The sequence below is a fragment of the Pyricularia oryzae genome, chromosome 3 (assembly GCF_000002495.2).
Source record: "Pyricularia oryzae 70-15 chromosome 3, whole genome shotgun sequence".
Lineage (NCBI taxonomy): Eukaryota > Fungi > Ascomycota > Sordariomycetes > Magnaporthales > Pyriculariaceae > Pyricularia > Pyricularia oryzae.
The window spans coordinates 6209723-6236961 of NC_017849.1; the positions used below are offsets into that span (position 1 = coordinate 6209723).

Here is a 27239-nt window from a genome sequence, read left to right on the forward strand (position 1 = left end):
GGAGGTATAACAGCCCCCGTAGCTGATACACATTCGATTATGCTCGTCCAACCCCGCGTTCCAGGCTCTTTTCGCTGTAATGGCCGGATTTTATTACGCCCTAACACCAGGCCATTAGATCCTTTGCCTTCCATTATACCTGTTTCGTCCATATTCCAACGGTTGGCCGGTTTTATAGTATCGACAACGGGATTTTTCAAATAGGACCACCAAGATTTAATTACCTCGGTTGTAGCCCCATTAACCCGGGCATTTTCTATTCGCCGGGGTCTTTGGGTTTTCAAAATTGGATATCGGGCTATAAAACGGCTAACCCAATGTTTCCCAAGGCTTTTTCTTTCTCCGGCGGCCTGAAGAATTCGTTCCGCAAAATAGCGTAGTTCTTGATGCGTTGGCGGAAGGCCTAACGCGGCCTGCGCAAGTACCCAATCTGCCAAATAGGTTTCCTGCTCCTGTGAAAGCCTTTGACAAAATCTTTTCGCTTGTTGAATTGACTGGGCCCCCTTTAAACGATCGTGAAGGGTACTCCGAGGAATACCCCATTTTTGCGAGGTTTTGTGAACTGATTTGCCATTTCTTATGTCAGAAATGGCAGCAAGAAGCTGATTTTCAGTGTACTGTTTCATTGGAAGGTTTGGAGCAAGAATCTTCAAAAATCAAGTTCTAAAGTGAAAAATTCGTCTAGATATTTATAAAATAAAACAAAGGGTTGACGTGGCTGAGTAGATATTTTTAGGGGCCGGACTTTAGGGGGGTCGGAGATGTGGAGCTCAACGTTATATTTCGTGTTTCTCAATGCATCGGGAGTATAGCCCGTCCGATTATTGTCTGTGCAACACTCCGTCCATCACAATTAATCGCATTGCTCTCATTCGGATCTTTTTGGCTTCCAGAATCGGCATGTTTTTCTCCAGGAAGTCGGTCCCCAATCGGAAGAATTCCGAGATTCCCAGAACCACAAGTTCTTCCTGCCGGCGTTGGCTCTCAAACAGGTACAAAAACCCTGCAGAGAAAGGCGGCATCTGTTTGTTTGCCCATAGTAGTCCGATGGCCTCGGCTCTGAACGCCTTCATCACATATACTTTTGCATCAATCTGTGTCAAGAGGTCCCCAACCTTGAACGTGTCTCTTTCGGCGGAGTCATTCTGGAATTCAGGTGACAGCCGTGACAGGCCATCAGCAATGCTCAGAATTCGCGTGTTTCTCCGCCTGTAGTGTACCACCCTACTGTATTCGGAAAGTTCCTCAAGCCAGTCCAGCAGCTTGTCATGCACACCTCATCATGCTGTGCGAAGTGATTGGTGAATCGAGTAGTGGTCAGGGTATACTTGGATTGGGTATGGGGACCCAAGTGCCACCCAGATCGCCAGAGAGTCCTCGGTTGTAGGGTTTTCTCCCATCAGAGCTGGGCAAGTAGGTAAATGCACACCTTCGATATCGTTTTCTGGGAATGGACCAGACGAAATATTTTGGTACAGAGCATAGGACTGCATTGAGCACTTCATACCTTGTGGGCAGACTGTGTAAGCGAACATTCCAGTTGGGCCGACTACTGCTGTCTTTTAGAAATCGGTGGGCCTTGGAGGTAAGCCCCAGTACCCATTGCTGGCGTCAAACATGGAGTGAATCGTCATCGTAGTGGCTCCACGGGCCATGTTGTCAACATCCCTGGCAGCACGGTGGGTGTGATACTGCTGGAACAAGGTGCACTTGTTGACAGCACGGTAGTCGTGGACGATTCGGAATACTTGTGTCCCATCGGACAGGAACATTCCAACTTTAGGTGGCATCAGCGTGGGGGCTGCGTGTGTTCCCCAGCATGGCACCACGAGTCCGAGATTCATCATCTCTGAGAAAGGCAGGGTGAAAAATCGGGTCTGTTCTGGGGTGTATCTATACTGCCGGAGTCGGTTCAATTTCTTGGTAGGATCCAGGTGGATTTCATGCGAGCGGATGTTGGTCAATCTAATGTCTTTGATACCTTTTGGGCCCACACTTCCCGCCATATGTAGCTAAGCCTTCTGACAGCGGCACGCTCCTCATCCGTTTTGGCTCCGGGTCCAATTTTGATCTTGCGGGCGGTGAACCAAGTGTCGACAGTCTCTTGTGAATCAACTGACATGGGTCGAGACTCTGGTCTCCTCTTCACTTTCCGGGGATCTCCTCTGGCGATGGGGCTCTTTTCTCCTCAGCAATATAATCTTTTGCTATCTCGTCGTACGCGTCGGCCAGAGGGTCTGGCCATAAAGGTAATAAAGGTACCGTGGGCTGCCAGTCTTCCCGGGGTAATGTCTCTGTTCCTGGCGGTAGAGATGAAGCATCCCCTTGGTGTACATTGGCATTAGTTGCGCATTCATCCGCGTCTTGTTTCACGTTCTGAGCGAATTATGCAATAATGTTGCGTCCCAAAAATCAGATAATATTCCTCTTCTCCAGCACGGGTAAACTCCCGTTTTCCGCCCTCAACCGAATCCCCGTGCTTAGGTGTCATTTCTGTGGTGTCCTCGTAGATATTGCTGGCAAAATCAACCGTCACTCCCTGCTCGGGTCTCTCAGCATCGCAACTGGTCCTGTCGAATGAAGGGAGGGCGGCTATCTTTTGGGAGCGTAGAGAGCTTTTCTTCATCTCGGGCTGCCCTTTTGACGGCCTCCATCAATTTTTTTTTGTCGTCCAGGAGTGTTCGTTACCTTAATTCTGGTGCCTTTGGGAATGACTGTTGTTTCCTTTCCTTTGAGAATTATTTTTGTCCTCGTCGGACTTGGTCCTCCACCTCGTCTAAATATTGCGGGTGCTGCGTCGAAAGGAGAGTCGGTCAATGCCAATTGGCATTCCCTGCCGTCTCGGTCGCTCAGGATCAGTGTCAAATCTTTCCATGATTGCTCAGTATGGGTTCTTCTGATCCAGTTTTGGCCCAGCAGAATACAATGTGAAGATGGCCCGCCCAACACCCACATGCGAAGGGGAAACGACAGTGGTCCCGTATCGACGTTGACCAATGCAAACTTGTTCGTCATTGCTATGGCGTCGTCGGCCATTCTGATTCTCCAGGGCCGCTTTGCAGTTTTCAGGTCCAGACCCAGTAGCGGCACCACAGAAGGGGGCAGCGTATCGATCGTGGAACCGCTACCTATAAGTGTCCATAATGGGCCCGTACCGCTAATGCCGGCTTTAATGTACTGCAAGTAGGGAAGCCCCGCTTCCTTGGAGGTCAATGGGATCATGTACCCTTGCTCGACACCGGAAGAAGTCACGGCAGCCGGTGTACCGTCGAATCGGAGCGTAATTTTGGGCTCGTTGGGGTCGGGTGGCAATAGATCCAGTGATTTGCACACCTCTGCCGAGAGTTGCATGTTCTCATCATCTTCTGGGACAATTGTCTCTCCCGCTTGATTTTTCTTGGGCTTAATTATCTCCACCAAATCCGCCTGGATTTGATTTGAAGAGACGCGTCAACAAGGCTGAGCATGCTGACGCCAACCCCAGTGTTCCTCATCAGGTCAGTGGTGTCAGTTTGATCGTGGCTGTGAAATACCACTGATAGCCTTGTTCTTGGTAGTTGGTACGCTTTGGGGGTGACGGTCCTTCTGAGGGTCTTCTTCACCTTCCTCGAAATAATCTGTAAATCTCGATCGCCAATGCCTTTGTTCTGAAGTTCCTCAACAATATTATTGGTCTGGCTATTGGTCAGGCGACCCGTTCCTCTCTCTCAGAACTCTGTCCAGGCTGTGGCACCGGCTCAACAAAAGGGGCCTGAGCGACAGGTGGACTTCCAGATCTCTGCCGTCTATTGACGGGAGGCCGAGCGCGGGGAGTGATGGGGGTTCTGGGCGTCCAGAGCCACAGGAGGGGTGGTAGGGTGGGGTCATACAGTGGTGCTTGCTGATTGTGAGTCTCCGGGGGAGCCGTCTCCGGGGGAGCCGTCTCAGCGCGGCGGCGTTTGCGGCCTTCATCTCCGTGTACCTACCAGGGCACGCCCCTCTTTCTCCTCATACGCATCGATAAGTCGACGCATATCCTCTCCCTCTGTTGTCATTGATCCCTGAGCTACTACATCAGTCTGGGTGTCATAGCTCAGTTCCTCAGCTTCATCGTAGTACTTGGGGGCTCTTCGTTGTAACCCCCTCAAAAAAAGAGGGGGCCCACAAAGAAGAGCCCCCAAGTATCCGATTATGCGTCCCGTCTGGCCCCGGTTGCGGTCTTGCGGCTGGTTCTGAGCCGAGTCGCGATTTTGGGTTTGGCCTTGGGTCTGGGTCTGGGTTCGATCATTTTGACCAGGGCCCTGATCTTGGGGAACGGGCCGGGTTCCCTCCGGTCTCTCGAGTTGGTCGTGCCTTTCAGCACGTTTGGCTCTGGCTCGGTCCCAGTCCATTGGTTGGGGGCAGTTGCGGGACAGATATGATCAGCGCTGCAGCTGTCACATTCAAGGCGTCGGGGGTACTGAGCCTGGGAGTAGTTGCCGTAAGGCCGACCACGTCCGGCTCCGTTGTAGTTGTAGACACCGCGTTAACATTATCCCGTATCTGTCCCGAAGGCTGTTACTCGTCCCCGAAAGCTCCCATCCATCCCCTTGAGGAGTTTCACCACCTCTTGCAGGGTACAGTGGGCGTTTAAATCGTTCGCTGGGAGTTCGTCAGTCCCCTGGTGACGTGGAGATGTTCAAATCGTTGTTTCCTGTCATGTCCTGACTCCCCATCAACCATGTTAATAATGAGGTTGCTGGCCAAAATGCTCCTGCTCACCGGATCTGCGACACGATGGCCGAGTTTCTCACCACGTTTGACGTATTCGGACAGGGGTTAGCTGGGCTTTCTTCTGAACGACGCCACCTCAGTTGTAGCTTGTTAAGTGAGCGGACGTGCAAAATTACTGAGGAATCGAATAAATATATATACCTGTCTGGGCTGGTCTCGCCAGTCCCCGTCAAAAATAAATCGTCTCTCTCTCTCTCTCTCTCTCTCTCTCTCTCTCTCTCTCTCTCTCTCTCTCTCTCTCTCTCTCTCTCTGCCTTTTTCCCCTTCTGAACAGAGCCAAAAGGTGAACGAACAGGTTTCCGACAACTGCTTTCAAATAAATATGGGGTGTACTTGCCCTGTTGTGTCGATATCCTGGGCTCTTAGCTCTGAATGTTCCGTAAATCGCCTACCGAATTTAGTCTCAGGGCTCACCCCTGATTGCTCGCTCCACAATTGAACCTGTGGCTCAATTTTGCTTGTACCCTATGGGTCCGCGCAAAGAACGCTTCGGATCGGATTATACGTCTGGAAAGCTTAATTCTTGTTTTGTTTTATTTTCAGAATGCCGCAGTATATATAATACGGCACGCATCGGGTTTCAAGCCTATCCCTACGAAGGAAAAAAAAAAAAAAAAAAAGTAACTGTTTCTGTAGTCTTATTGCTGCAGATCAACCAGGTTTCCTGGCAACTTGCCTATTTGTCTGTGCCCAGCTAAGCCAGCCAGTGTACAAAAATAAGGAATTGAAGTGCAAAAATAGAGGTCACATGACAACAGAGGGGATCGAACCCTCGCGGATTGCTCCATAGGAATTTCAGTTGTTGGGACCTAAATCCTACGCCATAACCACTCGGCCATGTTGCCAGTTGATGTGTCATCGAGGCGACAGTTCAGTATATAATGCTCAAACCAAGGGCCTCCTACCTACCACCTGTTTGCGCCACCACTTTACACTTTACACCTACATACCTAGGTACTAGGTACCTTCCTTACCCAGGTAGGTTCCATGGTAGGTAAGGTGTACGGTACTTTACTTCTTTTATTTTCCACCCCTTTCGGCCAGGCTGTCGCGTCGCACAAATTTCCTCGTCCGTGCTCGAAACGCCGAATCGGCTCCACAAACCATGTGACTGGCACTATGTGGTATGTATTGTAACGGCCACGTAGTTGCATCACCACATGCAGTACCACTGGTGGCACTGGTGGAAAAAAAAAAAAAAAAAAAAAAAAACTAAAAAAAATTATATATATACATATATATAAAAACTCAACGGAGTCCCGAACGAATAATTCCGTATCGCCTCGTGGGTTCAAATCCCACACTTGTCATACATTTTTGCTCGCTTTTTCCCTTGTTTTTGGGACTTGGTTTTTGTCCCTGAGCTCTTTTTATATCTTTTCGCCTTTTCAAATTTCTGATGGGATCAAAATTGGATTTTTAACGTCGATATTTGCCAATTGAGGTCGGGTGTTGTTTCAATGGCGACGCTCCACCAGCGCACACCATATAAATGTTAGCGGAAGGAGCACGGTCCTGCCTGCACATTGTAATTTGAATCTTGTTGGGCGAATGATTGGCGGCAGTTAATTTGCAACACTGGTCTGCTTGAGCATTCTTACGAAGCAAGGGCACCCGAGTTGCGCAACTTCTGATTTTTTTGCTGGTCTTCGTGGGCCAGGATCATCAAGTCAAAGGCCTGCAAGCGCTCACATGGAAAGATTGAGGAATATTGTCGTGATAGGTAAAGCTCGTCAGCCAGCATTGAGGAGATGCGCCGTGTTAACGAGATTTTTGAGCGCGCCCTCGACACCGTCATTGCAAACGACCGCAAAACTGTGGAGGTTCGTCCTATGCCCAGATAAAGAAGTGAACGTCAACGCAAGGAATGGGCAGAGTTTAAAGGTTTTCGATGGTTTTTTTTCTCAATGTTTCATGGGCCCATCGAGTTTATCAGCCAGCTCGTGATGTACATATGGTATAATTGGATCCATATGCAACATGAAGTGAGTTGAAAAGCGACTTGGAGAGTCGTCGGGAGCAATGGAGGACTTCAACTGGTCAGTGGATTAATGCCGCTAGCCAGGTATGTAATTACCGGCATCACTCCGAATACCATCAATCACCAAGACCAGCATCAGTGGTTTAGTGGTAAAATCCATCGTTGCCATTCAACGAATAGATTCGATGGGCCCCGTGTTCGATTCACGGCTGATGCAATTTTTTGCTTTTGCCCTCCAAATACCCTCCCTTGTTTTTTTGCTGCGGTACACCGTCAGGTTGGTTAAGTTGGTTTCTTCTCTTTCTTCGATTTGTTCACAAATAAAAGTGTCATCCCATCTACCTTGCATGTCGCCATCGCAACCTGCATTAGTGGACATGACGAATAACATCGCAATCTGCATTCATCTGAAAGGGCTCCCAGAAACAGCAACCCGAGTCGCATATAAATTACGGACCCTCGAAAATCGCAAAAAACGGCCCGCCAAATGCCAGAGTGCGACGTCAAAGTGCCAATCGATCTCCGTGCCTGAGGGGTAGAGGTTGCTCGTCCCGAGGCCTGGGCGAGGCCAAGCATTTTATAGTGGCCAAGGTGCATAAAAAGCTCATTCACTCGGGAGTGGCCCAGAGACGACTCTTGGGAGATGCAGGAACGGGTAAATAACAGGTCGGTGATTTCGAATCTGGGATGGATCTGCCAGTAAACTGTCCGGGTGACATGGATGGGTGGCGGCTCTGGATAAATACACTGTAAAGAAAGCCACATTCTTCGGAGGTCATGTCCCGTCTCTGTTCTGTTTCCCCCTCACGGAACTTTATAACTTGCTTGTCTATTGCAGCAAATGCCCAGTGGTCTTGGCAGGTCTTTGAGTGCACGACAGGGACGAGAACGTTTCGATTCGGGCCTCCATCCGAGCCGATCTCTCTTGGAAAATGCCACCTGGCATTGACGGGTCGTATGTTTGCCCAACCAGTCAATAATGCCAGCAGGGAACCAAGGGTCGCTGGTACAAATCTGCATCCTGCCAATGCACAACGTCATTTGCAAGTGATCTCCGTTCCGCCTGGCGGTCGATGCATGGCTTGGCTTGTCTTTCGGGCCGCCTAAGCCTCTATGCGCGGATATGCCACATCGTGGGAGGACTCAGTCCGAGATTCTGTGAGGCGGGAGGCGACAGTTTGTCAAGTATAAAAATGGCGGCTACTTCTTGCCAGACAAACAGAAACACCAGCAAGCAAGCACCTCCTTCACTTGCCCGCTTCCCTTTTCTGCCCAACAACCCCACCCACGTCACAACCATGCTCTTCTCATCGGTCCTGCTGGGACTGACGGCCACGGCCGGCGTCAGCGCCATGCCGCGCAACCGCGGCTCGTCCCCACGGCACATTCGCCGCCAAGAAGGCGCCAACCCGTTCGAGGGCAAGAAGCTGTTTGCGAACCCGGAGTGGGCCGAAAAGGCCGAGCCGGCGCTGGCGCACTACGAGTCCATCGGCGACTCAGCCAACGCCGCGCGCGTCCGCAAGGTGCAGCAGACGGGCACGTTCGTCTGGGTGTCCAACATTGCATCCCTGCCCAACATCGACGCCGCCATCGAGGGCGCCCGGGCCGCAAAGGAGGCCACGGGCGAGGACCAGATCGTCGGCCTCGTCCACTACAACCTGCCCGACCGCGACTGCAGCGCCGGCGAGTCGGCGGGCGAGCTCGACTCCACCAAGGACGGCCTGCGGCTGTACAAGGAGACGTACGTCGCCCCCTTTGCGGAGAAGCTGGCTGCCGCCACCGACCTCACCTTTGCCGTGGTGCTGGAGCCCGACTCGCTCGCCAACCTCGTCACCAACATGGGCGTCGAGTTCTGCGCCCGCGCCGCCCCGGTCTACGAGGAGGGCATCGCGCACGCCATCAAGTCGCTGCAGTTTGACCACGTGCACCTGTACCTGGACGCTGCGCACGGCGGCTGGCTCGGGTGGGACGACAACCTGGCCCCGACGGCCAAGGAGTTCGCCAAGGTGGTGGCCATGGCGGGCGGCAACTCGACGGTCCGCGGCGTCGTGACCAACGTGTCAAACTACAACCCCTTCATCATGCCCGAGCCGCTCGAGCCCTACACCGAGTGGTCCAACTCGTACGACGAGTCGCACTACGCCTTGTCGCTGGCCCCGCACCTCGAGGCCGAGGGTCTGCCGTCGCGATTTCTCATCGACCAGGGCCGCGTCCACCTGCCCGGCGCCCGTGAGGAGTGGGGAGAGTGGTGCAACGTCGAGCCTGCCGGTTTCGGCATCGCCCCCGGCACGCCCACCGAGAACCCCCACGTCGACAGCATCGTCTGGGTCAAGCCTGGTGGTGAGTCTGATGGTGAGTGTGGCATGGAGGGTGCCACCCGCGCCGGAGCTTGGTTCGAGGAGTACTTTAGGATGCTTGTCGAGAACGCACACCCTAGCTTGGATTCGTAAGCTGGATATTGCTGGGAACTTTGGAACAAGAATGAATTCGACATCAAGCGACTCTGACTTGTAAGCCAGCGGCCGCCTGGGTGAAGGAACTTTCTTTGCATTTCTCATCTCATTATATATGTGTACAGAAACAATAAACCGTATATACCTGATTTTCCGTACTCCGTATCCCGTAAAGTGTTACATTGCTCATTTGCACGGTAAGAATGTTGAAACAAATGCTCCGTAGGTCCTACAGGAGCAGTGCGCCAATAATGGCAGCACTAACCAAAGCCACCCTCATTGGTGCCTCTAGGCTCACGCCCAATCCCGCCGGCGGCGTCTCGCCTTGACAAGAATACGTGCCCGGGAACGCACCCTTCTCCGTCCGTAGCAAGTTGAGATCTTGACAGTTGAACGTATCGTTGGAAGAATTGACCACAAACGCGTCCATGACCTTGGGCTTTATTGTGCCGGGGCCGGATGAGTCGAGGTAGAGGCTTGTCCATGTTGCGTTACTGCCGTATGTTAGTATGGCTCTCAAAAGGGCGATGAATGGTGCCACTCACAAAAAGCTGTTGTCGATGTCGGCCGAGATGACAACATTGTTGAAAACATTCGGAAACCATGCCCATTGATCTCTGAACGCGTTGTAAAAAGCCGGACAGTCGTACGCCGTCAAGTTGTCGTCGGGTGCGCGCTCCGGGAATTGGCTCAACCTCAACTGGGGGTTGTCATGTATGTGTATGTCCTTCCAGAACCTATTTAACTTGGCCCAGCTAACCATCTTTTTGAGGTTCGGGTTATCGTGCACGTCGAGCCGGGCGAGCTTTTCAAAGTTGAAATGCAAATACTCGAGGCGCGGATTGTTGTCGGCGACGAACTCGTGGACGACGGGGTGTAGACACGGCGATATATGTCGGATCCCGCTGACATGCAAGCGGGTGATATTAGGACCAGGTGTCCCCTCCATCATGTCCTGCTCCCAAAAGTAAAGCGTCATGTTGTCGTTGCCAATCACACGCATCTCTTCCACATTGCGGACCCGGAATGTCTGCCGGTGGAGGTTGGGCAGATTCTCAATGGTAAGCTTTTTGGCGTCCCAAAAATCGATAAGCCCGTTAAGATTCGACAGTCCGACATTGCGAACCTCCACCTCGGCCTCGCCAGCCCCCGTTGCCTCTCCGGTTATGTTCTTAAGTCCGACGTCGGGATCCGTGCTGATCCCGCGAGCAACTCCTATCTTTGCTTGGAGGAGCTTCGGCGCATTCACCAAGTGGAAGCTGCCCACATTGTTGATGCTGACTAGGTTGAGCTCGTTGAGTGACGGGAGGTCGAGGAGATACAAATCCCCTCTCACCTTGCGCAAGCCGGGCAGCTTGACAGACTGTAAGCTCGGCACTCCTTCCATGTACAGTCTCCCGTCTACCCTGGTCAGATTCCTGCTGGAAATCCCAACCAGTGCACATCCGTTTCCCTGGCAAGCATCCACCCTCAGGTCTCCTTGTATGTTCAAGAGGTCGTCGAAAGTTATGACCCCAGTCGCCGTTGCAGGTATCACCACATCCCCCGTGATGCTTGAGCAGTTGGCCTTGTCGACGTCGGCCTGGGTTTCGAACTTGAGGGATCGATCGCACTCGGCGGCGAGGACGGAGGAAAAGAGGCAGGTGGCGACTACGGCGGACGCGGCGAAAATCGTATACGATCGCCGCATCCGCGCGCGGTGCCCCATCGCTCTGCGATATCCGGAGCGGCCGGCCGCTCGTCGCAGAGCTTGGCGCACGGATCCCGGTCGGTGGGAGGCTTTGCTAGTTCCGTCAGCGGCGACCGCCCGCCTATACGTTGGAGTGTGACGTTGAAGGGTCGCTGTTTCTCAGGTCGTTTGTTCAATGTCTCGGTCCAAGAGGTGAATCTTCCGTATTGCAGGAGTGGGATTTTAAGTAAGAGTACAAAGTAAAGAAAGGATCAGCTGTCTGACGCGGCACTCAGCGTCCCCCCGCAGACTCAGAGTCAGGGGTGTCCGGGCGTTTCCACATAATAAGACCCTTTCCTTGGCATTACAATTTCGGCTTGGGTCCAAGTAAGGTAGTGTCCAGTCTGATATCGAAAACAGGTTCGCGGCCGAGAGTGTGACGGATGGGGAAAGAATAATATAACATTCAATCTCCTCGCAGATGTTGCTTGCAAACTGCAAGCCAAGGCATGGTCATGCCTGTATCAAGACTATCGAGGCTGGACTCGATGCTCACAAGATCTGAGTATTGTGCGGTGTGCACTCGTTGATTGTCATTAAAGCGTGGTCGGATGGAGCCGCCAAGGGTGATCCATCCGGTTGGAATTTCTTAAAGTCGGCTATCCGGGAGGGGCACAGCACAGTAGCATGGCATGACATGACAGGGTGCACGGGACTGGACTGCCGATCAAGGAAGGCGTAAACGCTGCCGAGGAAGTCGAAAGGACATCGGATCACCGTACGCGTAAGGACCTGGTAGAATACCAAGACAAGCCCGTCGGATTTCCAATGTCTAGAAATCTCTCATTAGACGGGCAGTCATCCTTGGCATTCGGCTGTACGGCAGTTTGGGCAGCTCGCCTGTAGCCGCCGTGGTTTAGCATGAAGATTTGGGTGGGGAGGACCCTGCGTTTGGGCGATGATCCCAGCCTCCAATTTGTTTTGGCTAGTGCGAGTGCACGAGGGATCTGTAGGCGGCCGTTAATCCGATGCTACTTGAGGACGTACTTGTTGTTTAGGTTTGTGCTTCGCCAGTCGTCACATCTCGATCGATTAGTGCAGAGACAAACAGGGTATGCATATTTTCTCGTTGTATCAGTGCCGGCATTCAGACGGAGTTTAAAGTCTTTCTTTTCTTCTGTTGCCTTCGCTTCCCAGTTTTCCATGCTTGTTGGTGACCAAAGTGGGATGTACAAGATTGAGGTGGTACCTTCCGCGGAGCTCTTGAATCAGGGATCGTTGCATTGGAGGTGGGGCCGGCGGGTTTGGATCGACGCACTTATGACGTCTGTCAGGGCAACGACTCCACATTCACGTTCACGTGATTGATTTAAATGATTGTTGGGGGCCATCACCGCTGCTGTTGTGCCAGGACATCGATGCGATAATAATCGACGACCGAAAATTTCGAAACAAAACAGCAGCGGAAAACAAGCAGACTACGATGTATCAAGCCAGAACCACTTTCTGCATCAGATCCATGAAACAGATCATTTTCTCGCATCACCAACGCCCTCAATCACAGCCTGACCACTCACCGGACATGCACCGGTCAAGGTGGTGTGAACGGTTATGCGTGGCTGCTAGAACTAGAAAATCAATAAGGCCGCCGAGAAACCACCGGCTTGGTAACGACCTGCAACTAACTACAGGGATCCCTCGCGTGGTGATACACCGGGGATCGACGTGCATGCTTTGTGAGGGACTCCCTACATAAGCTTGATAGGCAAATAGGAATGTATGTTCCTTGCACATTGGACAGCAATGGGAGAAGATCAACAGTGGGTTATCAACCTCAGTAAACAACTTGTAGTACGCGTACTATTTTTGACTTTAGGCAACCAAAACTGTTAGCTGATTCGGCGACCTTGCATATTTGTCCTCTGATGTTACTCCATTACTGAGATTTCCACATCTCCATGTCCATCATCCATCAGTCCAATTTGTTAACTTTGAACAGAACAACGGGCATATGGCCACGCCCGCGTTGCCTTGCACTTTGCCTCACTTTTACAATTTTCCTTTACCCAACCAGGTGTCTAAAGTCAGTTGGTAATCCATCGTCACCGGTCCATTCCGATTTAGCCGAATGCCCATCATCTTCTCCTCTCATCATAGTACATCAAATCATCTCTCATGATGTCTACGTTGCTTTTTGGTGTCCAATATTCATCCTTCTTTCACAACTGCTGTCAGTAGAGGTACACTTGCAATTATCCGGCCACAATCCAAGCGGGTACTACAAACCTCTGCGTAGTCTGGTATTCTATGTTTCCGACATAAGCTCGGACAGACCTTTCCAAGGAAGCCAAACTTGGGACCTTCCCCCGGCCTACTGTTCGATGGCCTTGGCGGGAGCATGGGCAAGGGCTCCGTGTCGGCCCGCTTGGCAGACGGCCTGGCGTTGGTCCATCTGGTCGTTTGGTGAGACGGCATGGGCGCAGTGCTCCTCTCTGGCCACTGCGGTTGACGCGAAGGTGAGCTGTAGCTTCTGGCGGGTGCCGGTGGCTTGTCTAGCCGTTCTTGAGATTCATTCTGGCGGATGAACGCTTGGATGTGTGCCTTGGGCTTGGGTGGCTCTTTGGACCACGGCAATCCTCGAGGGGATAGGAGACCCATATCGACGGTTGCTAACTTGATGAGGGGTACTCGGCTGTGGTGACGACAGTACACAAAGCTGACGACCGAGACGGTGTTTGTCTATTCCGTGTTTCCGAGTCTTCAACACTTGGCATCTATATTGAGATGCCCGTAACCACGAGATTCTGAGCGAACAAGTGCCAAGGCGGGCAGACGGGCTTTTATTTTACGATTGCGCGTGCACATGTTTGCAGTTCTCTGTTCACTCTTTCGCGCCTATCAAACGGGCTGTGCAGGTGGTTTGCAGGGACCTGGCTGTGGCAACAAGCGTAGCAAAACATCGCCGGCGAACCAGTGGGCTGCAACCGGGGGTCAGTGAAACTTCAACTCAAGGATGGGATGGTTTCGTCGTCCCATCGCCACTTGGTCGTTTTGGACGATTTGATGGGGCTACCGTCAGCAAAACAAAAACCTTACCGACAAGTTATATCCATGTCTCAAATCGGCATTCGCAGGAATACTTCCGGTACGTGCGAGTGCTTTGACCGACTGCTGATGTTTTTCTCTCTCGCCAAGCTTCCATACTTGTCATCGCTCTGCAGAAAATGGCTACTCAATGTCAAGACAATTTGGTATATGGTTCGAGTTTCTGCAGAATCAGGATCTACGTCGTGCTTTGCCATTCTATATCCCAAGTCATTGACTCGGGACCTTTCTCCAGGCAGATCATCAATGTTTGCCACTGTTTTGTTCTGCTCGGACTCCTTCAGCATCGGGTCCAAGCTCGCAGGAGACAAAACGGCTGATGCCGGGGCATTTTTGATAGCTTGTCAGCGCACACACCCTAGTCGTGGTCGACTAGTCTAATTGTATTGGTGAGCGACTTGGACTTTTGTTTCGCAGAGTTCAACAATCGACCTCGGATGGATATTGCAAAAGATAACGTGACAACCAATCTAGCCTATCCGGTAGATAGGACCACTTGCTGGATACAACCGCTCATCCCAGCTCGGTGTCGTTCCCAATGTTTGTTATGTTTTTAAGATGACCGCTTTAGTACCCTCTCGCCATCGCATACCCGGCAGATGGAATAATGCCGCCCCAGTGGAGTGCTAGTGTACTGATTTCTTGCGAATACGTCTTGAGGTGAAAAGCGGTTGCGGGCCGAATCCATCCCTGCTCCATCGATGCGGATGCGCAAATGGTAGCTTACTACTACTTTTGGGTTGATAAAGGCAGGCAAGGCATGTGCCTGACCTCGTCGATGCTGCTATGGTCGTTTTTTTGAGGTGAACTCTATGTCGCTGACTTGGTGTTTGTATTTTGTTCTTGTATACTTCCAGAATACTATACTATGTCTTTGTCGCAATAAGTTTGTTCTAAGGAGTTTATCTATCACATAGAGGCTAAATGTCATGTTTCAGCGTCTTTTAGTCGTGCTTGTTTTGGATGTGGTTGTCAGAAGGTTAAACTTTCTGGCTAGTCATTTCTTTGGAGCTCTCTAGACAGAAGAAACTTCGAGAGACGATATATGTGAAGGAGTGAGTATATATAAAAGAGATTTTCAAGAAACACACTGGAGGCTAAACTATGTTTGCTCACTAGGCTGTGCTGTACCGGGATATATTCTATTACCACTGTCGTCTCTCATTAACTCTTAGTAATTAGCGAAAGCCACTCTTCTTACTAATTCCCCATCCTCATTTGCCCAAAAAATATTTCCAGACTTCCATGGCCGTGAAGTTATTGAGTATACCCTGGTAAGCAAGAGACTGTGAGCTCAAGTAAGTTCCCGAAAGAGTGTCCATGACACAGCAGTGCACAGTTGCAAACCTCGACCTCCTATAGAACTACCTAGGTACAATAGTAAAACTGTAGGTATTCATCAAGGCTGTCACGTGCTTCAGCATCGCAACTAACCCCACATCAGCACGTGTGCTTCCATGTGACAGCACCCATCTAAAATAGGTGCAGCAGCTACTTGTACCACTACTAGCAGGCCCAAGCTCCAGCAGTCAGGTGGGGCTAAAACTCCAACGGTCCAGGCCTTTCTCACTGGAGCATGCCAGTTCGTCAATCCGTCGTCATGAGCTGCCGTTAGCCGTTGAAACCGTTTACCTTGACTATCCGCCGTCTCCAAAACTCAATTGCTAGGTATCTACCTATTACCTAAGAATCTGTTTCACCGCTCACTTTCCGTTGTTCATTTTAAAGCAAGTGAACTATCACCGAATAAACAAGCTTTGCCAAGCACCGCAATCGTTTGCCAATTTCGATTTTCTTTTTCTCCGATCAAAACTCTACCCTTCCTCCACCCAAAAGGAAGAAATGCCGAGCCAAGGAACACCACGAGGTTGCACCACGCGCCTCCACGGCCTGGACTCGTACCTCACGGAGCCGTCCGATGGTCGCGCCATCGAGGGAGTCGTGGTGGTGGTCTCTGACGCCTTTGGATGGGAGTTTGAGAACACCCGGTTGCTGGCCGACCACTACGCCGACAAGGGCGGATATCGAGTCATTGTGCCCGACTTCCTCGGGGGTGTGGCGCTGCCCCCCTCGACGGTCCAGTCGCTGCGTGGGTTTTTTGGGGGGAGTCTGCTGGGCAAGGCGTGAGTCTTTTATTTTTCTCTCCTAATTTGTTCAAAATATGTTACTCCCTTTCAATGTTCGCACACTGACAAATCACTAGTTACTCTGCTATCTGGCTAGCTCTGGCCTGGATCCCGTTCATGGTGTATCAGAACTTCCTCCGCCGCACCTCTCCCACCAGCACCGTAGCGACCTTCTTCTCGGCCATGAGCCACGGCCCCGAGGCCAAGCGCGGCCTGCCCGTGTTTGCTGCGGGCCTCAGCTGGGGCGGCCGGTACGCCCTCTCGCTGGCCTCGATGCCGAACCCGCCTGTGAAGGCCGTCTTCGTCGCTCACCCGTCTCACGTGAGCGTCCCCAACGACCTGGCACGGCTCACGGTGCCCGTCTCGTTTGCCTTGGCCAAGGAAGACCACGCACTGGGAGGAGACAAGCGGATCGCAGAGGTCCAGCGGGTCGTGGGAAGGAGTGCTGCAAAGTGCGAGGTCAAGGCTTACAGCGCGGGCCATTCCTTTTGCGTTCGGGCTGATTTTACGGGCAAGGATACCTCGGCGCAGGCCGACGAAGCGGAGGATCAGGCAGTTGGCTGGTTTAGGTCCCAGTCTCTGTAAATGTAGCTTGGATATAGTTGGGCGTGTTTGAGAGAGGAGCAAGTGTATCTGGTCACGGGATGCACTAGGTAGGATATCGATGGTTGTGACTGTTGTGTAATCAAGCTGCAAATCTATCACGCCGGCTTCCTCGCAATGACCCAGAGAAAGACAGAATGCTCATCCTCGCGCCGAAACTCCTCGACTACGATCTCGAATCCAACGCCCTTCAGCGCGCGGAGCGTCTCCTCCGCACCCAACCCACTCCAATACATCCATCCTTTTTCGTGATCCAGCCACTTCTCAGTAACCGCACCACCCAACGGCTTTTCGGAAACGTTTGCCAGGAAATAAGAACCCGGCTTCAACCAATCAAAGACGCGGGCCATAATCACCCGCTGCTCGTCTGACGGGAGGTGGATAATGCTATAAAACGCCAGGGTCGCGTCAAACGTCCCTCCCGGGAACTGCAGGGCCATCATGTCGCCCTCGTGCCACTCGACCCTGTCTGGACCGAACCCCCATTTCTGGAGATTCGCCTTGCCGGCCGCAACCTGCGAGCTGGACATGTCGTTGGCCGTGACGCGGGCCGAGGGCAGCGTGGCGAGCACGTGCTCTGTCACTGGAGTCGCGGCACCGGCGCCGAGCTCGAGGACGGACAGCTTGGCGTCGGGGCCGGGGACTAGGTCGAGGAGCTTGTTGACAAACTCGAGCTTGACTTGGGCGTGGTCCTTGGTCCAGTCCGTGTAGGCTTGGGAAATGACGTCATAAGACTGCTTGATTCGCGCCTTGAGATCCTGGGGGATCGTGGAGTATTTGGTGGTTTGGACAGGGTCTGCCATGGTTATGGTGTGTGTTTTGCTGTGGTTTTGCACGTCTTGACTTTGCGGGAATGAAATGTCACTTTATAATCTAACGCTTACACGCTTGCCAAGTATGTCTACAAAATTAAATCCCTGCCAAATACTCCAGGTTGGAATTTGTCTAGATTTTCCCATCAAATTTGAAATGGTTTCCACTGGGTCCCTGATCGACGCATGTAGGACAATGGCTTACAATTGTGAGTACCGGCGATGACTCTTTCGAAAGAGTAAGACGCCTGCAATGTCTTAATATCTCGGAAACGATTGGAGTATTGGGGTTTGTGGGAGTACAAAAGCTGGGGACTGTGCATATCAGCTGATTTGATGATTTGTTGACTCATCCATGAGAAAAAGAGAAAACAACGAAGAAGAAAGAGAAGCAGGAAACATCCCCTTTATGACTTGATGATATGAGCAAGCACGAATATCGATAGTAAACTCTTAATAAAAGCGCAAATTCGCCATTAAACTACGTCTTGGAGCACAGTCATACGATTACTCATGTACACTTCCAAAGTTGTCCCTGGATCTGTGACCACATTAGACGAAAAAGAAAAGAAACAAAAAGAAAAAGACAATCAACTGAAGAGATTTCACCAAGAGTATTATCAGATTCTGCAGGTTCCTGGCGCCTTCCTTCCTCCGCAGCACACTTCACAACAGGAGCTTGGGCCACCATGCCAAGCTCATGTGAATCAGATTGATCCGCGCTTCGGCGATCTGACCTTTTTACGTGAACAAGGTGACGCTACGGCCTAAAAAAAAATAATCCCGCCAGCCATTCGAACCACGCCACCACCCGACCATCCTTGACAATCCCCAAACGACCCAATCAATCACCGACACAGTCATTCTCGACACAACTCACCGACAAATGCCACACTACCGGTGACATGGCAACAGCTCTCGTTAACAGGAGCAACCCGGCGGCGTTGCCCGCCGTCCGCCGCACCATCGCAGCGGCGGCAGGAGCAATAGGCACAACCTCGACACCCACAACCAGCCTCGTCCTGAGCAGCCCTAGGCAACAACAACGGAATCGCCAACAACAGCGCCGCACCTTTCTCGAACAGGCCGGCTCCGATGCGTCCAAGGCGGGTTCAGCAGGCGCCGGACCCGGTGGCCGCGGCGCGATCCCGACCTACTTTCAGCGCGAGCGCCTTCCCGCCAATACGGTCATCCGGTTCGTGCCGCAGCAGACGGCCTGGGTCGTGGAGCGCATGGGCAAGTTCCATCGCATCCTCGAGCCGGGCCTGGCCATCCTCGTTCCCTTCCTCGACCGCATCGCATACGTAAAGAGCCTCAAGGAGGTCGCCATCGAGATACCGAGCCAGAGCGCCATCACGGCCGATAACGTGACGCTCGAGCTGGACGGCGTGCTATACACGCGGGTTTTTGATGCGTACAAGGCGAGGTTAGTTTTGTTCTACTCTGTTTACTACTCTACAAGTCTTATACCTGGTTTCTGTTTGTCTGCATACCAGAACGACCACTAACAACCCACAGCTACGGCGTCGAGGACGCAGAGTACGCCATCTCCCAGCTGGCCCAGACGACGATGCGATCGGAGATCGGCCAGCTGACGCTCGACCACGTCCTGAAGGAGCGTGCCGCGCTCAACACAAACATCACGGCCGCCATCAACGAGGCAGCCCAGGCCTGGGGCGTGACGTGCCTCCGCTACGAGATTCGCGACATCCACGCCCCGACCGCCGTCGTCGAGGCCATGCACCGTCAGGTCACGGCCGAGCGGTCCAAGCGCGCCGAAATTCTCGACTCGGAGGGTCAGCGCCAGTCCGCCATCAACATCGCAGAGGGTCGCAAGCAGTCCGTCATCCTGGCCTCCGAGGCCCTCAAGGCCGAGAAGATCAACCGCGCAGAGGGCGAGGCCGAGGCGATCCTCCTCAAGGCCCGCGCCACCGCTCAGGGAATCGACCAGGTCGCTAGGAGCATGGCTGAGGGCAAGCAGGCCGCCCAGGGCGCTGTCAACCTGAGCGTTGCTGAGAAGTACGTCGAGGCCTTTGGCAAGTTGGCCAAGGAGGGCACGGCTGTGGTTGTGCCGGGTAACGTCGGCGATATCGGCGGCATGATCGCCACCGCCTTGAGCGTATACGGCAAGGTGGGCGCTGTGCAGGGCCAGGCAAACGGCGGTGCGGTTGCCAAGGTTGAAGAGGCCACTGTCTCTGCACCCGGGACTGGTGACGCTGTTAAGGATAGCATCGTTGCGGACTTTGACAAGGCAACCAAGGATAGGTAAAAGGTGATGCTAGGAAATGCTCACGTCGGCCTGCAGTGGAGTGGCGCAAGCTCAATACTCCTCTGCGTGTAACAGTTCATACGTCTCGTGTTGAAATAGAAGGGTCTTGAAAAGCGCATCACGTCATCGTCATCGTCCAAGCATATCAAGCACAGGCACATGGACGTGCCTGAAAATAACACAAGCCATGTAATTCTACTCACTACTGCCGCCTGCTTTAAAGCAGTGCATGAATAAAATTTGCCAACTGCGCATTACACTGATGCCGTGAAAATTACCCAGTATATTGATACCTGTTTACAACCCAAACTCTCCACCAACAACCCCCAGAGCCTCTCCCACGAGACCCAAGACCTTGCCGTCCCCAATGCGCCCCGCAACCCTTGCAGCCCCGACGAGCAGGGGATACAGCCTGAGTAGGTGCTTCCTCGTATCACTGTCGACACCCTCCAGGTCCGGTATCGCGTCACTCTCGGACTGCAGCTCCACAAGGCCTTTTAGCACCCGTGTCAGCTCCGCTCGCTCTCCGAGGGGTTGCGGCATGCGCCCACGCAGTGGCTGATCCGCAATGTATGCTCTCAAGGTGAGCGCGCATCTGAGGATAAGGTATGGGGCTGTCGTGCGGGCAAGCTGTACATGCTGGCCTGCTATATCCTTGTTTCTGTTCGCAGTCTGCATCCCTTCTCCCAGTCTGTCGCTGCCTTTGCTGTCCATGGTACGCTGTGTCGACTTGGGAAAGCGAGGCGTCGGTGGCTGAACTACAATGGATGGCATATCCACCTCGTCATCCTTGGCCTCAACAAGCGCAAACAGCTCTTCCAGACAGACACCTGCCATTTTGGCACGTCTAGTTCGCACCGGATCAATCGTCCGACCGTCCCTGGCTTTTAAAACCATACCCAACCCGCGCTGCACGTCGCATCCGCTGGGCTGCATAACCTGGCTCTCTGCAGGTGTCAGCTCATGCATGATGGATGTCCGGAACAGCCCTTCAGCAAAAGCCTTTCTTGTCTTTTCGGCCACATCTTGCCCTCCCAAGGCAGGGACGATAAGCTCACGCAGCCGCTGGAACGAATCCACGTCAAACACCTCATCCGCTTCCAAGTCTGCACTGCTCGGCGCGGAATCGCAGTTCGCGCTGATTATGCCATTAGCAATCTCGACAATGACATGCCAGATGGCCTGCGCCTTGTCCCGGGGGACATCCTCAGCCGATGCGGCTTTCAGGTGTGGCAATGTCGTGTCGAGAATAGCGAGGGTAGCCTCGGTCGCCTCGCGCCACGGCTGGATAGATTTGGTTACTACCCCAAAGCTATACTTGATCACAATCGGACGCGCGAGAGCTTCGAGAGCAGCGTGGAAGGCACCACTCGCAAACATGTCAGAATCAGAAGCGTTGCTGGTGACATGGAAATGCAAGATGCGCATGCTCTCCTTGGACATGGCGACGTAGGTGCGCTTTTGCGTTGGTGTGTTGATGGTTCTGCTGGGATCGAAGGCAAAGGCCACAAATTCGGCCGCCTGGGAAATCATGGCCGAGGGAGCGCCGCCACTGATATCAGTTCGTACCGTCCGCAAGACCTCGAGTATTTTACCTTGCAGCGGCGTCAGGTATTCAATATCACTGGCGTACGACCCGGGGGTGGCTTGGATCATCGCCTCGCGCACCAGAGTCAGAAGGCGTCGCACACGTTCGACGTGCAAGGTCTCGTGGATAAGACGATACAGCTCCAAAAGCGCCTCCACCCATGAAACAAGGCATTTCTGGTTGTCTCCAGCCATCTGCTCAGGAGGCGGCACTGGAAGACTGCGAGACCAGAGATCCCAAGCAAGATCGACAGCTTCCTTGTCAAATTTCTTGCTAGTGCCGCCCGCAACCTTGGACAGTATCCTTCCAAGACTGTTGAATGCGGCACTGTTGATCTCCAAGACGTTAAAGTCGAGCATGTTGGCGAAATGCTGAAGCAGGTCGCTCCATATGCTCTTGAAACCAGTGTGGCCGACAAGGACTTCCAGGTAGTTTGATAGCAGATCTGACACGCCATTGATCACGACGACGGCAGTCTCGTCCCAGTCGCTGCTCGTCAGGGTTTTGGAATCTCTATGGGCTGAGCCCAGTCGTGTCTGGATAAAGGTCAACAGCCTAAAAATGACCGATTTGATACATATAGACCATGCTTCCGGGCTGAGGCTACTTCCATAAGCGTGTATGATGCGCAGAAGTGTTTGGATAGCACCTGTTGAGTGAGTTAATATGATGGACTGACGCGTCACTGCTGAGAAAACTTACTGTTTCGTAGCTCAAGTCGTTGATCTGTGGTAACATTTGTTAACCTGAGCAGAAGCAGCATCCAAAGAGCCGCATCGGCTGCAGGATGTTTCGGGTCCGAAGCCAGGCCGACCAATGCAGAATCGCCCGTCCCCTCCATCATATCTTCTGTGATTGAAAGTGATCGGCTTTTGCTAGAAAGGAAATCCGATATGGCCCAAAAGAATGTGACAGTCTACACAGCCGTTAGCTTTGTACATAAAGGGACGTGGCGAACATCTTACCGTTAAAGCAACGTTCAGATCATCATCCTGGGAGCAAAATTTAAAGAGCGTGTCGACTAGAAGCAAAAAGCACGAATTTGGCAAAGATGCCAAAAAGTCTGAGCATATAAGTTGCAGAGAGTCAAACGAGGGCTTGATGAGCTTGATGGACCTTGTCATCAAGGCTTCAGGGGGCGTGTTGCTCTCGTCTTCGCCTTGGGCCGGCGAAAACCGGCGACGCAAGAATATACTGTCAATTATTTCGAATGTCAAGTCCCAACCGCTCAAGAGACTCTCTCCGCAGCTTTCAAGGATGCTCTTTAGGCCCTCCAGGATAATCTTGTGGATTTCCACGTCTGTTGAGTGTGTAGCAACGGATATGTCTCTGTTAGGCATTTGCAGCGGCAACAGCGAGTCACGCAATGCTTCAAACAGGCGAAGCTGGATTGCTCCCCTGAACTCATCTGGTGTCCCGGCCACAGCAGATACACACTCGAGCACAAAGCGAACAAGAATGTCTGCAGCACGCGACCTAACAGGGGCATTGACAGTCGCAGAGCTCAGCGTCCCAATTAGCTCCGATACCAGTGGTGTCCAGCCTGATTCGGCGGGAGGATATGTCAATAGCCTCTCGAGGTTGATAGAAGCTAGATCTCCAAGCTTTGCCAATGCGAACTGATCTTGTTGAGTGGCTGCCGCTGACGGTGCTGCTGACATGCTCATCGAGCTCATGGTCCGCCTGTGGCGCTGTCCAGGTGTCCTGAGAGTGTCATTTCCGCTGCTAGAAGCTGGAGACTCTGGGCGTGTTACTGCAGGTGAGGCAGGCTCGTTTGGCTTGTCGAGCAAATTGCAGACTGCCTCAACAACCTCGACGAAAGACGTGTTGGAAAAATCCACCGTGCTCTCAAACAGCCGCGATGCAGCTGTTTCCACGGCTTTGACTTCCGAGTTAAAATTTCCAAGCAGAGCCTGTGCTTCGCTATCAGCTTGCTGATCGGGTGTCCTCGTGGCAGTTGGCACTCTGCCCGCCACTTTGCTCGATGCAAAGAGTACAAAGTCTGCCTGTTGTAGAGTCTCTAAGAGTATTCGCCATGATTCTTCAAGGGTGGGCCCCAGAGCAATACCAAGATTCAGCAAAGCTCGTAGACATAGCATGTTTCTCGTGTTCAGTGTGGCCGGTCCAACATCTACTACTGACCCCTGTCTGGGTCTGTCCGAGGCTTGGAGATTGTCGGCACTAAGAATGCCTCGTGCATTACCCAGAAGGCTATTTGCTGGATCCGCGCCGGTAGGCGTTTGTGGCCGAGCACCTGTACCATTCAAGCAAGCGGTCAAAACATTGGGCGGTACTGCAGCCTTTCCAAGGGTCGTCAAAAACGCATCCCTGGGAGTGGTCAACTGTAAGAGGCCGGCCACGTGTGCAAACTTTTGAAATGCTCGCACAAGACCGTGATAGTACTCGGAGTCGAGGGCCGATGTAAGAAAAGTGGAGCATGTAGCCAAGATGGCTGGCCAACATTCATCCACAATGTTTGCGCAGATTTTGATGTCAGTGTGGAGAGGATGTTCCTCAAGCAGAAGAGGATTCACTGGCACAGGATTCCTCTTGTAAGACGATGTTCTTTCAAGAGTCCCCTTGCCCAGAGTGCCCATATCTTCCGCCGGTGGTGCTGGAGAGTTTCTACCACTGCCTGCTCCAATGTCCGCTTTGGGTCCCCGTCTCTTGCCCCGGTCAGCAATGGTCAGTGGGAGGATGAACTTGGCCAGCCCTTCGGATAATGATGTGATGCATGCCAAAGTGAGGCTGTAGATGTATGATTCGGGTATAGAAGGCGGCTCGGTTTTATCCAGCTGGTCGATGCATGGAACCCTGACTGAGCTCCATTGTGTACTGATGCCAGTGTTATATCCCTCGGAGCCGACTGGCCCACTGATGATTCCACCTACGCCAGCAGCGTCCAACATGGCCTGGTCGGTTGTCGCTCCAATACTAGAGTATGGATTTGCCACAGGGATGGTAGACTGCTGACCCAGACCTATGATGTTGGGCTTCTCAGTACTGACACGAACAAAGGTAGCCACGAGATTCTTCAGTACTTTCTGCTGGCCTTCACGTGCGTCAAAGAGCGAATACACCTTCCGCAGCAGACCAGCATCAGAGAAGATGCCCCTGAAAACCTCCATACACAAGGACCGCTTCCATGTGAGCGTTTCCTGGTCTAGGAGTCGCGTAAGAATTTCAAGAGCTTCGCCGCACTCGGATGGTAACAGGGTGAGATGTCTTCGCAAGATTGTGTAGAGTATCCTGAGAAACCTGACAGTGGTAGGAAAATTCAGTTTCGCCCCAAGAGACTGGACGATAAATGGCATCACACGGGTCTGTAGAATATGGGCCTGTTCCGGGTGGCTCGTGATGGTGCTGGCATGGTTTGTCAAGACAGACTCGATAAGCTCCAGGCCAAAGGTTTGTGGGAGACCGGTAAACCGGAGGTACTCGGGCCTCTGAGACTCGGTCAAAAGGCAGAGATCGTTGAATACTCGATACGCATCCATCGCAGCTGGTTTAAGCGATACGACGCCGCCCTCGGTGGGCGCCTCACCCACTGTTGGGCCATCAGGCGTTTCTCCTACCAACGAGTCTTTGTTAGAAGCAAAAGCGGCAAGTAAGTGGCTGCCGAGACTTACTATCTTCTGTGACGACCTTGTCAAAAACGGTAACGACGAGCTGCTGAAGGGTCGCTGCAGATGTGTTGTTTACGATGGCATTCTTGCTGGACTGCAGAATGAAGCAAATGTTCAAGGCCGTGACCAAGAGCTCGCCTCGAATGTCACTGGAGTAATTCTGCAGCAGGGATGGTAGTGCTTGAAGGATCTTGAGTTGAACATCTAGTCCAGCCGAAGTGGCCCCTTGCAATGCCTCCAGTACCTGGTTCAACCTCGGTCTCGGCAAAGCCTTGGAGACAATGAGTCTCTGGAGACAGACGATGGCAATACCCGTAAACTTTGCATTTTTGGTACCGCAAGCAATAATAAAAGGGTTGGCGAAGTTGGTTTTCTGTGTCAACTCTGCATCGTCGAGGGTTGTGGTCAGTCTGTCAATTCCTCAATATCAGGGGTAAAGGGCATATAGCACGTGACCAACCTGGGCCAAGTTGAGCCTCGGAGGAAATGTTCAAGCTCTTCAGCTCCTCCAGTGACCTTTCTGCTGCCTGTTGAATAATAATCATAAGTGATGTCCAAATCTACACAGACAAATGGTGTGCACATACTTGTCTGAGGTCATTGTGCTTCCTTTTGCTCTCCTGAATGAGGTTGGTGAGCTCTGTGGCGAGGAGCTGTGCCGTCATCTTGGTAGTAACAGTGGAATCAAACCCTTCGACATCGTAGCCGGCCTTCGTCTACAGTCGGTCACAGGTCGCGAAAGCCTCCTGGGCCATATGATTGTCAATAGCTGTCCCTCAATGATAAAAGGTCGTCTAAGAAGATTCTAGGCCAGTAGGACCGTCACGCAGTCGCTCGTCTCACGACACGTCGCACTGATACCCTTGCACGTACCGGGAACGAGCGCCAAGACCAGATCCTGGAGACGTGGATGACAAAGCGTGGCAGAACATCCACCGCCTTGGAACAACCCCACTTTGTTCGTCATTGGCGCAGCTTGTACCGTCCCCGCGTTGACTTTCAAGGGAACAGGATGGAACTCTTGTGAGCAACCTCGCGTCAACTAAAAGTCGCCAGTACTGTGTTGGCGCTCATCCAGCCGCAAACTCATTTTGCTGCATGAGGGAGCGTGCTCTGATCCCATACCACCGAACCGCAGCAACCGCACTTTGCAATCAGCGACCATGTCGAAAGCTGTCCAACCCCGCATATTTATTCTGCTCGACGAGCTTGCAGCCTTTGAGGCTGTAGAGGGACCAAGTAGGACGTTTCGACACCAAGAAAAGAATTCGGGACACTAACGGCTTACTCTTTTGAACGTAGCTGCTGTTTCTGCCGGCCGACCCTCCAATGACGAAGACCAGGACCTGCATACATGGGTTGGCACAATCATCGGCCCTTCAGTGGTACGCGAACCTATGCCCATGACTGCGATAATCAACGGTCCAGAGCCAATGCGACTTGTTCTCATGGCTAACGTGGCATATAGATTGTCGGCGGAAGGAACCAGAGCAGCTTTTGCGACAGGATCTACAGCTTGAAGCTATACTGCAGCGACAAATACCCATACGAACCACCTACCATACACTTTATCAACAAAATCAACCTACCCGGCGTTGACCCGACCGATGGTCGCGTAGACCCTTCCAAGTTCAATCTTTTGAAGGAGTGGATCGCCACTGGCAACCCCCAGCAACACCTCAAGTTTTCCATCTCTAGCGCGCTATACGAGCTGCGAACGTACGTCTGTCCCGTCGACATATTCCCTGCATCCTGGCTCTGACTTTGTACTTGCTGCTACAGATACATGCAAAGGAACTATCAACTCCCGCAGGAAGAGGAAAACGCCGTCTACGATTGCTACAAAGACAACCGCTAGCACATTTCGTGTAAGGGTATAGAGCGTTCATCAGCGCGTTACTCGGGGTAACGCATTCACGAAGTATTGAAACACGATAAGAGGCGAGCGCTGGGAATTGTCGAGAGCGGATAGCACCGAGCCATGATTAGACATGACGAATGGCAGTGGAGAAAGAAAGATTACTGATGCGGGTCTTGAGAACTTTCGATTACCGATTCAATTGAGGCCGATAGTACTGAATAGATGTAAAGAATTGGCATTTTGCTAGTAACTGCGCGTTGAATTATTGTTGACCTCTGAAGATTGGAGATTCTGATGCGACAAGCAATTTCAAGTTCAGACATTTCGGAACTCTATCTTGGCATGCTAGATTAGGTTCAAGGTTAGCAAGGTATCCAATCCATTGGCTGCGTTA

At 52.4% G+C, this 27239-nt stretch overlaps 8 protein-coding genes and 2 non-coding genes across 10 annotated transcripts; 5 read left to right on the plus strand and 5 right to left on the minus strand.

The window, feature by feature from the left end:
• Window positions 1–2145: 2145 nt before the first annotated feature.
• MGG_15263 (uncharacterized protein) lies at window positions 2146–3484 on the minus strand (the record flags this gene model as incomplete). The annotated part of the gene is made up of 3 exons (XM_003713101.1): window positions 2689–3484; window positions 2440–2596; window positions 2146–2324 (listed from the first exon to the last, which is right to left on the minus strand). The coding sequence occupies exons 1-3, from the start codon at window positions 3349–3351 to the stop codon at window positions 2146–2148; spliced, it is 999 nt and encodes a 332-aa protein (XP_003713149.1). The 5' UTR covers window positions 3352–3484.
• A 2017-nt stretch (window positions 3485–5501) lies between these two features.
• MGG_20166 lies at window positions 5502–5597 on the minus strand. The gene has a single exon. It is a non-coding gene; the product is annotated as a tRNA-Leu (tRNA).
• Window positions 5598–6865: 1268 nt separating this feature from the next.
• Window positions 6866–6950, plus strand: MGG_20167. The gene has a single exon. It is a non-coding gene; the product is annotated as a tRNA-Gly (tRNA).
• A 988-nt stretch (window positions 6951–7938) lies between these two features.
• MGG_07908 (exoglucanase 3) lies at window positions 7939–9209 on the plus strand. The gene has a single exon (XM_003713102.1). It carries the CDS (start codon window positions 8032–8034, stop codon window positions 9181–9183), a length of 1152 nt encoding a protein of 383 aa, XP_003713150.1. The 5' UTR covers window positions 7939–8031; the 3' UTR covers window positions 9184–9209.
• A 38-nt stretch (window positions 9210–9247) lies between these two features.
• Window positions 9248–11041, minus strand: MGG_13907 (uncharacterized protein). Its single transcript, XM_003713103.1, has 2 exons — window positions 9732–11041; window positions 9248–9680 (listed from the first exon to the last, which is right to left on the minus strand). Exons 1-2 carry the CDS (start codon window positions 10892–10894, stop codon window positions 9416–9418), a joined length of 1428 nt encoding a protein of 475 aa, XP_003713151.1. The 5' UTR covers window positions 10895–11041; the 3' UTR covers window positions 9248–9415.
• A 1619-nt stretch (window positions 11042–12660) lies between these two features.
• Window positions 12661–13640, minus strand: MGG_13908 (uncharacterized protein). Its single transcript, XM_003713104.1, has 2 exons — window positions 13142–13640; window positions 12661–13068 (listed from the first exon to the last, which is right to left on the minus strand). The coding sequence occupies exons 1-2, from the start codon at window positions 13511–13513 to the stop codon at window positions 12991–12993; spliced, it is 450 nt and encodes a 149-aa protein (XP_003713152.1). The 5' UTR covers window positions 13514–13640; the 3' UTR covers window positions 12661–12990.
• A 1862-nt stretch (window positions 13641–15502) lies between these two features.
• MGG_07910 (dienelactone hydrolase) lies at window positions 15503–17667 on the plus strand. Its single transcript, XM_003713105.1, has 2 exons — window positions 15503–16083; window positions 16164–17667. Exons 1-2 carry the CDS (start codon window positions 15803–15805, stop codon window positions 16669–16671), a joined length of 789 nt encoding a protein of 262 aa, XP_003713153.1. The 5' UTR covers window positions 15503–15802; the 3' UTR covers window positions 16672–17667.
• Window positions 17668–17946: 279 nt separating this feature from the next.
• On the plus strand, window positions 17947–20035 carry MGG_07912 (erythrocyte band 7 integral membrane protein). The gene is made up of 2 exons (XM_003713106.1): window positions 17947–18927; window positions 19020–20035. The coding sequence occupies exons 1-2, from the start codon at window positions 18407–18409 to the stop codon at window positions 19768–19770; spliced, it is 1272 nt and encodes a 423-aa protein (XP_003713154.1). The 5' UTR covers window positions 17947–18406; the 3' UTR covers window positions 19771–20035.
• Window positions 19976–25837, minus strand: MGG_07913 (uncharacterized protein). The gene is made up of 6 exons (XM_003713107.1): window positions 25572–25837; window positions 25445–25511; window positions 24988–25368; window positions 22324–24929; window positions 22061–22274; window positions 19976–22007 (listed from the first exon to the last, which is right to left on the minus strand). The coding sequence occupies exons 1-6, from the start codon at window positions 25647–25649 to the stop codon at window positions 20068–20070; spliced, it is 5286 nt and encodes a 1761-aa protein (XP_003713155.1). The 5' UTR covers window positions 25650–25837; the 3' UTR covers window positions 19976–20067.
• Window positions 25838–25965: 128 nt separating this feature from the next.
• MGG_07914 (uncharacterized protein) lies at window positions 25966–27117 on the plus strand. The gene is made up of 4 exons (XM_003713108.1): window positions 25966–26223; window positions 26287–26369; window positions 26453–26703; window positions 26767–27117. The coding sequence occupies exons 1-4, from the start codon at window positions 26148–26150 to the stop codon at window positions 26840–26842; spliced, it is 486 nt and encodes a 161-aa protein (XP_003713156.1). The 5' UTR covers window positions 25966–26147; the 3' UTR covers window positions 26843–27117.
• Window positions 27118–27239: the final 122 nt, after the last annotated feature.